The 13,414-nt window shown below is 48.3% G+C and overlaps 1 protein-coding gene across 3 annotated transcripts; it reads left to right on the top strand.

The window, feature by feature from the left end:
- Nucleotides 1-871, top strand: LOC121151514 (alpha hemoglobin stabilizing protein). Of its 3 annotated transcripts, none has more exons than XM_040972965.1 (3): nt 1-134; nt 225-303; nt 531-871. In XM_040972965.1, the coding sequence occupies exons 1-3, from the start codon at nt 82-84 to the stop codon at nt 762-764; spliced, it is 366 nt and encodes a 121-aa protein (XP_040828899.1). In that variant the 5' UTR covers nt 1-81; the 3' UTR covers nt 765-871. The 3 variants fall into 3 exon arrangements, with proteins under 3 accessions (XP_040828899.1, XP_040828901.1, XP_040828900.1); XM_040972967.1 differs by having other exon boundaries at nt 10-85; nt 229-303; XM_040972966.1 differs by having other exon boundaries at nt 110-134; nt 229-303.
- The last annotated feature ends 12,543 nt before the right edge of the window (nt 872-13,414 follow it).

The following is a 13,414-nucleotide window of genomic DNA, read 5'->3' as shown; positions in this document are numbered from 1 at the left end:
GCCTGCGTCTGGCTTAGCACAGAGGACACGCAGACCCTGAGGAGTGTGGGTGAGGCAGACACAACACCGCAGGACTTGAAGATGGGCCCAAGTGGGGAGAAATGTGACCTCAAAGCAAAGCAGGATTTGAAAGGGTAGGGGTGGGGGAAATGAGGGGATGAGGGGGTGTTCCCCAGGGGCTGTGAAAAAGGATGCTTATATTCTACCTCTTTCTCTTCCGCCAGAGAGATGGCACTTCTTCCCGCCAATAAGGATCTCATTTGCACAGGAAAGAAGGAATTTAATGTTCTGCTGAATCAGCAGGTAGGCCCCGGGCTGTCTGTTTCCAGGGACAGGTGTGAGAGTGTGGATTGGGCAGGGGTGCTGAGTGCAGCGAAGGGAGAAACAAGTCAAAGCTGGGCAGAGAGTGAAGTGATGGGAGGCGAGGGGCTACATTCAGAGACAGAGGACGGGAGTTTGCAGGGTTCCCCATCACACTGTTGACTGCACTGTCTCCCCCCCACCCCCATCCTGGTGATTTTCCCCACCAGGTCTTGGGTGATCCATTTCTATCTGAGGAGGCCATGGAGATGGTCGTGGATGACTGGGTGAACCTGTACGCCAACTATTACAAGCCACGGCTGACGGGCGAGCAGCAAGAGCAGGACAGGGCTCTGCAGGAGCTTCAGCGAGAGCTGAAGGAGCTGGCCAAACCCTTCCTGCACAAATACAGGGACTTTCTCAAGTCCCAGGAGCACCCGGATCACCAGACATCTTCCTGCTAGCCCCAGAGCCAGATGATTCTCCAGCTCTGACAACCCCTCTGGCTCTGCGACTTTCCTCACTTGAGGATGTGCCTTCAGGATGTCAATAAAAACCGGTATTGGTTTCACTGGGGTCTCCTGCTTCTTTTTCTTCTGCTGGTCCCTAGCTTGGGGAGGCAGTTGGTCCCTTTTGCTTCCAGTCCTCGTCGAACATAGTCTTGGATGCCTCAATCCTCCCAGTGGAGATTAGCCACTTCAAGTGTCCCCTGGGCAGCGACCATGCAGGGGCAAGGGAGAGAAGGGAGAGAGGGCAGTAGAAAAGAGGCTTTCTGGAAATTGTGCGCCTGTGATTCAGGGCCTGGTCGCTCGCTCATCCTGCGATCCTAGGCTTCCAGATCCCCTGCCATGGCTCTCCCATCCCGGCTTAAACACGAATTCTAGAGTTTTCTAAACACTGCCGCACAAGGCCTCTTGGGGACCTTATGGTGATGTAGGGTTGGATAAGACGCTCAGTGGGTCCCTCACCCTGGGGACGCATACACCCTCGGTCTTGGCGCCAACACTCTTCAGCCCAGCTTCCCGCGCTGGGACACACAAACCCTTCCCCAACCTTTTCCAGTCACCTCCGGGTCTCCTGGGTCCTGGGTCCCAGACCCGCAGGTTCCACGCATCCCCAATTTAGGACTTCGGGAGTCGGAGAGGAATGGGGAAGTGGAGCGGGTGGAGGGTTGGAGAGAGGAGGGTAAGCACTACAAAGCTCGCGAGGTTTTCCGAGCACGCCAGGAGAAAGGGGTGGAGCGCATCCATCACTTGCTGCTAGCGCTCTGGGACGCAGCGGGGCGCTCACCGCGCTGGATTTGGGGTCCTTCGGTAGAAAACCACTGAAGCCTGGAAAGTGTTGGCGTCCCTGCGGGCGGCAGCACGGTCTGCGACCACACTTATCTCCGACTTTTTATTTTAAGCTCGTACAGACTGCTTCAACGGTAAAAAGGAAACTGGCTCAGGGTCCCCTCCACCTCTTGTGTGTGGGCAGTGGCAGGCTGAGACGGTCAGTCTCAGCCATGTTAATCCCGTTTGCTATAACCATGTGTATTCACGTACATACTATTATATATGTGGAGAGAAATATGTGATCCACATAAATTTGACATAAGCATGTTATGTGTGTGCATGCACAAAATAGGAAACTACTCGTAAAAAAACATGCGGCTGCGCCTGGGAGTCACCAGATAGTGTAGAAGATAAAATAACAATCAGGCATACACAGACACATCGTGCAGATGCATAGATAAATGAGAGTGTGCATGTGCATGTGTAAAATAAGCATAACCCCATCCCCCAGTTCACCCACAGATGGCCTTCAGAGTCTGGGCTGGGCCAGCACTACTTCAGAACACCCCTCCCTGTTGGGCTCAGAGCCTTCTCGGTACGTGTGGGTGGAGTCTGTCCTGTTTGTTGAGAGCCAGCAGTGTGGGAGCAAAAGTGCCCCAGGACCACTTTGCAGCGCCACGTCCCGAATTGGAGTACTGGTTTGCTTCACTTCAACTTCCTGCTATTGTAGCTGGGAGGCTTGAGCCCACCACCCAAGTGGGAGACCTGGTTGGAGTCCCCAGATTTGGGACCTCCGCCTCTTCTTCTGTCTTTCAAATACACAAATACAGAAGCAAATTTTCATTCAAAATCTGTGCCTTGGGCTCTGTTTACCGAAATATTTCCATTTTTTTTTCTGCTACAATGAATCGGTTTCTGCCCAAGTGAGATATCATCCAGCATCCAATACACACAAATCGAAGACATTTAGTCTGTCAGAGGAAATGGTATGCAGCCCTTTCCAAAAAACAAATACAGGCACTGCTAAAGAAACCTTTTCCTGAAGTGAATCTGAACTTCTCTCTAGAGATTTTCTCCCTTGTGTTCAACTATTGATTTGTTTATAAACTGCTGCCTGGTATTCCGTATTGCCACTTGTGTCTTTTCAAAATGTTCTTCCTGTTCTATTTTAAGAACAACATATATATATGCAGTGGAAAATTGGAAAACTCAGGGAATGGAATGTACTAGAAATTATCCTCCTTCCCATCACTTAAAATATCCACCTGTTGACTTGTTTTGTATTTTTTCCCAGTGTTTCTTACATTAAAAAAACAAAACAAAACAACAACAACAAAAAGCCCCAACTTTTATTTACCTGAAAGACAGAGAAGACAGAGAAAGACCTTCTGTCCACTGTTCATGCCCAGATACCCCAGCCAGGGCTTGGTCAGGTTGAAGCCAGGAATCCAGAACGCAAGCCAGCTTTTCGTCACCACCTACTGCCTCCCAAGGTGTCCCTTAGCAGGAAACAAGTTGGACCAGAGGTATAACCTCAGACACTCTTATAAGGGGCAAGCAATACCCTACCCACTGTACCAAATGCTCTCCTCTTCCTTCAATGTTTTATTTTAACTTAGATTATTTATATTTGAATACACTACTACCAGTACCTTTCATTTCCACAGTGCTTCTATTCTTCAAATATCTTTGTGTCTCCCTTTAATTTCATGGTATATCCCTAGAGCCAGGAGAGCAAGCATGGCTTATTTTATGCATAGTTATCTTCTAGGAAGACCACATTGAGCTTGAGTTTGTACCTTTTACAGTCCCGTGTCATAAAGTTTTAAGAGTGGGGAAACATTTTTCATCCTGATAAAATTCTGAAAACAATATTTATTTATTTATTTTTTTTTTTAAAGATTTATTTTTATTATTTTTTCATTGGAAAGGCAGATATACAGAGAGGAGAGACAGAGAGGAAGATCTTCCGTCCGATGATTCACTCCCCAAGTGAGCGCAACGGGGCCGATACTATGCCGATCCGAAGCCAGGAGCCTCTTCAGGGTCTCCCACGCGGGTGCAGGGTCCCAAAGCTTTGGGCCGTCCTCTGCTGCTTTCCCAGGCCACAGGCAGGGAGCTGGAAGGGAAGCGGGGCTGCCGGGATTAGAACCGGCGCCCATATGGGATCCCGGGCGGCAAGGCGAGGACCTTTAACCACTTGCGCCACCGCGCCGGGCCCTGAAAACAATATTTAAAAAGTATAAAAAATTAGCCACTATTGGTTTATGATTAGGCCTAGCACGATGGCTCAGTGGCTAAATCCTTGCCTTGCATGTGCCAGGATCCCGTTTGGGCATTGGTTCTTGTCCCAGATATTCTACTTCCCATCCAGCTCCCTGCCTGTGGCCTGAGAAAGCAGTAGAGGATGGCCCAAAGCCTTGGGATCCTGCACCTATGTGGGAGACCTGGAGGAAACCCCAGGCTCCTGGCTTTGGATCAGCTCAGCTCCAGCCATTGCAAAAACTTGGGAAGTGAACCAGCAGACAGAAGTTCTTCCTCTCTGTCTCTTCTGCCCTCTGTAAATCTGCCTTTCCAGTAATAAAAAATAAGTCTATTTTTAATATTGTTTTATAATTTTTATTGGAAAGTCAGATATACTGAGAGGAGGAGAGACAGAGAGGAAGATCTTCCACCTGCTGATTTATTCCCCAAGAGTCTGCAATGGCCAGAGCTGTACCTACCTGAAGCCAGGAGCCTGGAACCTCTTCTCAGTCTCCCACACAGGTGCAGGGTCCCAAGGCTTTGAGATGTCCTCTACTGCTTTCCCAGGCCACAAGCAGGGAGCTGATGGGAAGCAGAGCCACCGGGATTAGAACCGGCGCCCATGTGGGATCCTGGGGCATGCAAGGCGAGGACCTTAACCGCTGTGCCATCGCGCCGGGCCCCCAAGGTTGAATTTCTTATTCCAGGTTATTGCCATGTACCTAGAGAATCATTCTACGTACAGATAGTAAAAGGTTACATAAAGTAATAAAGCTTACTTAACAGAGGAGGAAGCAAGTCTACATGCATGAACATGGGTTGGCCTACACAGATACCCACCATGAGAGGGAAGAGGGTCCAGAACGGGGGTGGGGGAGTGGGAGAGGGGAAGCAGGGACCCAGCACTTCAACACCTGCTCCAGTTGTGATCCAGTTGTGTTCCAGTTGTGAAGAGAAGTGCCTTCTCTCCTGCTGTCAGCCTTTTGCGAAATCAGAAGTGGGGGTGGCTATTTATCTGGCGCCTCCACCCCTCAGCTCTCCAGGTATGGGATGAAGATGCATCCCGGGAAAGGGAGGAAGGCCCATTGGGTGTAGGGAAGTGGGGGTGGTTTGTGAGTGCACCTCTGTGGCCCTAACCCATTACCCGTTACCCACCTGTCCCCCATCCGGAGGGCCTGGGTTCAAGTCCTGGTTCTGTTTGCTCTTCCAGCTTCCTGCCAATGGCATCCTGGGAGGCAGCAGGTTCCAACGTGTCTGGGTCCCTGACACCCATGTGGGAGAATTGTATTCATAGTTGCAAGTGTTTGGGGCGTGAACAGCAAGTAGGAGGTTGCTCTTTTCCTGGCTCTTTGTCCCTCACTTTAAAAAAAGAAAAAAAAATCAAAAGCCGGCTTTACTCAAGGCATCTTTAATATATATATTTTCCTGCAAGACTGAGTAGTAAAATTCGTATGCGAAAGGCATACAAAGAAGGAGTGTTTTCAGCTGGGATTGGTGACCTCGGGCGGGTTTTGAGAACTTCCCTGGAGGCCACACACTGGCTGTTGATTAAAAGCCAAAGGATCTGAGCAAGAGAGCTGGGGCGCCTGCGTTGGCTGAGGGATGAAGCTTTTCCATGTCCCCCGCCCCCCCATCCTCTCCCGGGCGCCTGGAGTTGTGGAGAGAGGCTGGTCTTTCCGCTCAGATCCTGTTTGCCTTGGAAGAAGAAAGATCTTTTACAGGCACATTTTACTTTGGTCTAAGAGGGTTTCTTTCCTTTTCACTACGTAGTTTCAACCCAAATGAAAGACAGAGAGCAACAACAACAATAATACTTTTCTTATTTGTAATTGTATTTGTTTGCACACAACCCAGGAAAGTGCCTGAGGAATGGAAGTTCAGGACTGCCAGCTGATTGCCCAGCTGTTTGCATTTCAAAGTCCTGGAAGGCAGCTGCTGCCCAGGAGAACAAAGAGCAGAAGGAGAAAGTGGCTCTTCCCGGACTTCTCCAACTGAGCGCACAAAGAAACCCACTCCCAGATCTCAAAGGTCCTTCTGTTTTAGTCAATGTAACTTAGGATTCTAAAACTTTCAAGGCGGGGGGGGGGGGGGGCAGGGGGCGGGCATTTAGCCTGGTTCCAGCTCCTGAATTCAGGGTTCTAGTTAACGTAGGCCCTAGGAGGAAGATCTTCCTCTCTGTCTCTCCTCCACTCTGTACATCTGACTTTGTAATAAAAAGAAATAAATCTTTAAAAAAAAAAAAGTAAATGTGGAATCCCTAAATTAAAGGAATGGTCTTATAACTCCCCAATAAAGCACAGACCTCAACAAAATGACCAAGAGGTTCCAAATCCAAGAAGACTTACCCCTTGTATCCCCCCAAAAATAGAGCTGAGTGAACCCAATAGTCCGTGTTGATTTAAGCACTGAGTCAAGAAATGCCAGGCATCGGTGTTGGGATCTCTCCGGACCTTGCCGACTGATTCAGGAATGCTGACATCGGACTAGAGGTTGACACCACCTGGAGGGCCTGCATCCCACATCGCAGAGCCTGGATTCAAGGCCCAGCTCCTGATTCTGATTCCGACTGCCTACTAACTTGTGCTTTGGGAGGAAGCAGGTGCTGGCTCAAGTACTTGGTTCTCTCTCACACATCAGGTCTCCTGGATTGAGTTTCTGGTTTTCATCTTTGACCTGGCCCAGTCCTGGCTGTTGTAGGCATCTGGGGAAGTAAAAGAGCAGATGGGAGTGTGTGTGTGTGTGTGTGTGTGTGTTTCTACTTCCCAAATAAATAAATAAATAAATAGTATTTTTAAAAGTATGTTGACACCTAAAAGAAAGTGCAGCTCAGGAAAATACATACACGCAAAAGGTCAGTCTTGTATGTGTGCTCTAAGACCTTAGAAACTTGAAGCAGGCTTTAGGTGAATAGAGGTGCAAAGGCGTGCCAAGAATCAAGGGTGTGCCAAGCAGTTAGATGGCAGCAGCAGGAGAGCTGGATAAAAAAGAATTGCTTGCAAAGCTGGTCTCAGTCAGGGAGAGGAGAAAGGACAGTGGGAGAGACCCGATGGCTAGTACCATTCCACTGTAATGGAAACTAGCTCTCAGCATGGAAACAGGATGTGGCTTGGGCCTGCCCTGGCCTCAGCAGACACTGGGACAGGAATGCACACCCGTGCAGGGGGAGGGTTATCCCACATTTACACAGCTGAGGGCTGGAGGCAGGCCCCCCACAGCTTCTGCCTGTTGCTCTGCGCTGTCCCAGTCTGTCTCATCTTCTGTTACATAAAAAAGGGTTCTCATGTAGATAGACCCACTGAGGACATGTTCAGCTTTGACAGGAGGGCAATGGGACTTGGTCTGTTTAGACCAAAGGGGGACCATCCTGGTGCTGGCATCAGGCGAGGGCTACTTGAAGCTGGCAATCAGAGACTCCCTGAGCAGCTTTGGTTCATGTTCTGGCTGGTAGATGAGAGCACCCAGGGCTCCTTCCTAACGCAAGCTCCTGTGAGCATGTGAGATGTGTGGTTTTAAATTATGTTTAACTAATGTATGTGCTTAAGGGGCTCATGTTGTGGCACAGTAGATTAATCAGCTGCCTGTGATGCTGGCATTTCATATACATGTTCTTGGTCACTCTGCCTTCAAGGAGTAAATGAAATCTTTAATAGGTAAATAATGGCTTGGGGCACACATTCATTTCAGTGGGCTATGGCTGGGTGGCATACACTGGCACTGAGAACTAGGAGCCATGTGCAAACATCGTCAAGCTGCTGGCCACAGGACACATGGCCTGCAACCTCCTTTTAATTCTGAGCAGGCCGTCTCCTATCTCGGAGTTTCCAGTGGACATGGCTCCAATTCAGGTCTCATTAAAGTTGCCGCATCCAACTAAATCCCCCAGAACCAGTTTCCCCATTGTTCTTTTTTTTTTTTTAAGATTTATTTTTATTATTTTTTTATTGGAAAGGCAGATATACAGAGAGGAGAGACAGAGAGGAAGATCTTCCGTCCGATGATTCACTCCCCAAGTGAGCGCAACGGCTGATGCTATGCCGGTCCGAAGCCAGGAGCCTCTTCAGGGTCTCCCACATGGGTGCAGGGTCCCAAAGCTTTGGGCTGTCCTCGACTGCTTTCCTGGGCCACAGGCAGGGAGCTGGAAGGGAAGCGGGGCTGCTGGGATTAGAACCGGCGCCCATGTGGGATCCCGTGGGTGCAAGGTGGGGACCTTAACCACTGTACCACCTCGCCGGGCCCCCCCCCCCCCGTTGTTCTTGTAAAGTATTATGGCCTGAGTACATGAAGTGGGTTGGAAAGAGTGTGTGAGAGGCAATGTTTAAGCCCCCGAAGTTAATATTTTAGGACTCTGAGGGAGGAGTTGCTGGATTCAGGGAAGGTGAAAAAGGAGCAAGTGGCATCCATGTCTATCGGGATAGGGTAAAGGTTTCAATTTGAACACGTTTCTCCCAAAGAATTTAAAGGAAGGAGGAGAGGTGGTCTCCCTTCCCTGGGACCCAGCAGATTCTGTCTGAGAACTATCAAGTTAATGGGTTAAGTCAAAACAACAACAACAAAATCACAGAAACTCCTAGCATCTTAAAAGCCTATTAAAAATTTTTTTTCCCCCATTGGATAGGCAGATTTATGGAGAGAAGAAAAGAGAAAGATTTTTCATCTGCTGATTCACTTCTCTAATGGCTGCAACAGCCAGAGTTGAGCACATCCATAGCCAGGAGCCAGGAGTTTCTGCCCAGTTTTCCACGTGGGTGCAGGGTCCCAAGGCTTTGGGCCATCCCCTGCTGCTTTCCCATGCAATAAGCCCGGAGCTGGATAGGAAGTATAGCAGCTGGGAGACGAACTTGTGCTTCAAGGTGGAGGATTAGCCAGTTAAAGAGACGCACCAGTCTCTTATCAGTGTCTTTTAAAACTCTGTTTATTGGGCCCAGTACAATAAAGTAGTGGCTAAAGTCCTTGCCTTTAGCCAGGACTTTATGGGCATCGAATGTGCCAGGATCCCATATGGGCATCGAATCTGTTCCTGGTGGCTGTGCTTCCCATCCAGTTCCCTGCTTGTGGTCTGCGAAAGCAGTCAAGGACAGTCCAAAGACTTGGGAGCCTCCAGGCATGTGGGAGACCCAGAAGAGGTTCCTGGCTCCTGGCTCCTGGCTTTGGCTCGGCTCAGCTCCAGCTGTTGTGGCTGCTTGGGGAGTGAACCAGCACATGGAAGATCTTTCTCTGTCTCTCCTTCCCTCTGTAAACCTGCCTTTCCAATAAAAGAAAAATAATGACTTTCAAATAAGTAAATACATCTTTAGAAAAAAAAATAGGAAGACCCACCCAGTTTCACAGATTTAGAAACTATTTTGGCTCTTCACAGAAAGGTAATGGTACTTGGTTTTTACAGATTAAAGGGATGATTGCCTTGGTGACTGAGGTTGGGCAAGAATCATCTGAAATTGGCAACCAGCAACACCTTTGGAGCTCTCTGCTCTCATCATTGCATGTCCACTGCTCTCTGACATAGATCCCACTTACTGGATGTGTATTATACACTGTATGGTTTCTTTCTTTTTCATTTAACAAGTATACATTTTGATGTTTACATATTCATGTTTTAGTATTATGCTTTATACGTCTATAATTTATATCATTCATCCATAAAAGCTTATTTATTGTATTTTTGTATGTTTATAAATACACAGACATATATATATAAAGTTTTCTACACTGTCTGGCAAAGCACTTAAATCTACCAAAGCTGCATATTTCTTTTTTTTTTTTTTAAAGATTTATTTTTATTATTTTTTATTGGAAAGGCGGATATACAGAGAGGAGAGACAGAGAGGAAGATCTTCCATCCGATGATTCACTCCCCAAGTGAGCCGCAACGGGTCGATACTATGCCGATCCGAAGCCAGGAGCCTCTTCTGGGTCTCCCACGCGGGTGCAGGGTCCCAAAGCTTTGGGCCGTCCTCGACTGCCTTCCCAGGCCACAGGCAGGGAGCTGGAAGGGAAGCGGGGCTGCCGGGATTAGAACCGGCGCCCATATGGGATCCCGGGCTTGCAAGGCGAGGACTTAACCACTTGCGCCACCGCGCCGGGCCCTGCATATTTCTTTTAATACGTTTCTATAGTTTATGCTCATATTTCCCTGTGAACAGGCTCATGTCTGTAGTGTAACTGTGCACTCTGAGCAAGGCTGAACAGACAAGATGGAGCCTGAGCCATTCGCTGGCCCCAGATTCAAAATGGAGCCGAGCAGCGGTTTGCTGCTTGCTGCCTGTGCAAGTCCTCTGCTATGTTCTGCATTCCTGAATAAACCACAAGTTGGACTTGGCAGCCCTTGCCTTTCATCTTCCTATTGCAACTGCCAAGATTTAGAATGGAGCAAAAAGAAAAATGTCTTTAATATGCTGTAAGAGCTCAGCCAAAACATTCCAACTCAGAGTTTCCTGGAAATGTCAGCCAATCAGAGAGGTGCTCTCTGCCTGCCCCGTTTTGCCTTTGAGAGACAGCCACTTCCTTTGTCCCCAGGAGTCAATGTGTGCTTGTGGCAAGGGCTGTTCCTCTCCAACTTGTAAGCTGCTTGTTAAAATAAAGCCCCCCGCCCTTTTTTACCACCAAAAAAATTCCTTTCCTGTGGATTGTTTTTTTTCTACTGATATGCCTTGGCAGCAGCAGGAATGGACACAAATTGCCGGTTCACCCTGCACAACCCCTGGCCTTGCCCAGGTGCCCAGAGCCCCTTGAGATCAGTTGTTTGTCCAGGATTTCTGGGGCCTATGGGAGGGTAACCCACATTCTGTGTTTGTTCAAGCTAATCAGCCACCTCCTAGCCCTCCAGCCAGCTTCATGATTAAAAATTACAGTCTGGAGAGGAGCGACAGAAATAAAACAAGCTCTGTAAAAAAGTTATTCATGAAGAGTCTGAGTAGACACAGGGCCACTGCCTTTTAATGAGCCTTGGGAAGTGTTCCAAAGTGGTGAAACCCACAAGGAGATGCAATCATCCCGAGGGGGTTAGAGAGTAAGAGAGGGCTGCGCACAGGAAGAGGGCATGAAGGTAAGCCAAAAAAGGGCTAGCTCCACTCCCAAAGGTCCCCTTTATGAGGTGCCTTGAATATGCACATGGGGTGTTGTTGGGGCTGGGTTTAATGCATGGGAGTCTTCTCTATATTGGGCTGTAGTCACACGTTTTCATCAGGATGCCTTCTTCCTAGTGCAGAAGACACTGGTGCACCATGGGAAAGTGGACATAATGGATTGGCATGTGAGGGGATAGAGTTAAAATGCAGGGCTGGAGATAGAAATTGTGGAAAAATCTTCCAGCTCACTTTTTCTGGGCCTCATATCATAAATTCACACACACAGATTCATACACACACTTTCAAGTTCATCTATGCTCTCCCTTCTGCACTGGTGAAGCACCCAGTCTGGTAGATATACATTTTATATTTATAAATTTCAATTTCATATTTCTACATATTCATGTTTACTCATTTAAAGTATTCCAATCTCTCTCTATAAGTATAAATATGTATTTTCATCTGTGTACATTAATATTTATAGACTAGTCTATTATTGGTTGAGATGAATACTCATGACTCAGAAAAGCATTAAGAACCAAGAGATGCTTGGAAACATTACTCTCAACACTACTGACCTAGGATCACGGCCAGGTCCCTCGTGTGGTCTCTCTGTAGACTGGCTCCTTGGGGCATATTCAGTGTCCATTCCCTAATACCAGCTCAGGAAGAACCGTCTTCCCCAGAGGTAGAAACTTGGTTTTGCTACACTGATCATCCACCCAACTGGGGAGAAACAGCCGAACACTCAACCTTTCACTTCATTTCCTAAGAGGACTGGGTGCTTTCAGGTGCTTTGGATTGGCAAGGCAATTACCTGTATAAAGAACTTCTTAAATAATTATGTACAAATCAGATGCTTGGTTATCAGATGCTTCCAATTAAAACAGTCTAAGCTGTGAATATCTAGGTCAAACTTGAATCAGACAGTACGGATTTGCTAAGGAACGTGTGTCTTTCACTGTTTGGTGTCAAATTTTGGCCCTGGGAATTCCTCAAGTATCCAGAGGAAACTCCACTCATTCCCAGGCTATTTTTGTGCATGGTTCCATTTTTCCCTGGACCATGCACTCATGTGGGAGACCCAGAAGAAATTCCTGGCTCCTAGCTTCTGATTGGCTCAGCTCCAGCCGTTGCAGCCACTTAGGGAGTGAATCCGCAGATGAAAGATCTTTCCTCTCTGTCTCTTCTCTCTGTAAATCTGCCTTTCCGATAAAAGCAAATCTTTTTAAAAAGAAAAGAAGGAAGGGAGAGGAAGGGTTGGCAGGGAGAAAATTCTTGGCCTTGGGAAGCCTCAAAACCACCCAAAAGAAAACTCCAAACAGGGGAGGGCCATCCCTATAGCCTGGTGCATTCTTACCCCACATAGACTCCCATGAATCCTGTGAGAGTCCACAACAACCTGGTCATTTCCAGGGAATACCCCGCACCATGTGTATAAATGTGTATAAATGAGGAGTCCCCTGGGGTTTTAAGAAGGGCACTAATAGACACGGACAGATTTAGGGAATAATCCACCTCTTTACGTAAGGATGTGAGTTGGTTTTGTTAAGCTCGAAGGGCGGTACATTGGTGTGTGATGACAGGTAAGAGAAGCCTGACACTGCCAGGGGGAGCTCCCTGGCATTTTAGGTTTTGTGTTTGCTAGCAGAAGACTAGATCTCTATATTGATGAGATAGTTCTTCAGATGATTCTTGCATGCATCTGCTAGTACAGGGTCCAGTTCAGTCTGTCATCTGCTTCAGACTATGCACACACTGGTGATTGTAGTTGTCTGATTGGTTCCATCCGAGCCCCATATCCTGTGCAAATCCACGGGTGCTGTGGCCCAGCCCAACCCAGCCTGCCACAGACCTGGCCCTTACACACACCAGCTGGAATTGCAGTCTAGTTGGGCTAATCCCCAATAACTCCCACCAGGCCTGCCCACAGCCCTGGTTTCTGTGCATGCCAATATGCCCAACACATTAGTCCAGTCCATGCCGCATCCCAATCGGCTCTTGTACACACCTATGGGTGTGGCAGCTTAGTTCAGCCCACCCGCACCCCGTCCTGGCTCCTGCACATGTCTCAAGCCGTGCCTGGTCTGCCCCACCGAGCCAACCCACACACTTGTTGACAAATGGAGCACCCTTGCTTGGCTTGACCAATACCCAGCCCTGACTCACATACCACAGGGTAAGCCCACTATCTCTCACAGAATCTGCCCTGAAACCCAGTTCTCTCATGTGCCTGTTAGTGTCATGGCCCAGCTTGACGTGACCCATCCCCTGTTCTGACACTCACTGGCACATGTGGTCTAGCCCTGCCAGGTGGGTCCCCAGCCCTAGCTTTAGTGTGTGCTAGTGAGTGGTGGTTGGCAGTGGTAGATGCTAACTGTTCCAGCTCAGGTCTCACATGTGGGCAGGTGCATCAGTCTGACCTAGAATTGTCCTCTAGCTTCCCTCCTCCAAACCGTTCGGCTTCAGCACCCTCACTTACTGCAAGTACAGTGGCCTGGTCGGCGCAAGTCCCCCAGAAGTCATTCCTCA

This window comes from Ochotona curzoniae, unplaced genomic scaffold (assembly GCF_017591425.1).
Source record: "Ochotona curzoniae isolate NIBS_2020 unplaced genomic scaffold, NIBS_Ocur_1.0 contig_2321, whole genome shotgun sequence".
Classification (NCBI taxonomy): Eukaryota; Metazoa; Chordata; class Mammalia; order Lagomorpha; family Ochotonidae; genus Ochotona; species Ochotona curzoniae.
Note: the sequence above shows the minus strand (reverse complement) of the source record. Positions and strands in the feature narration are given on the sequence as shown.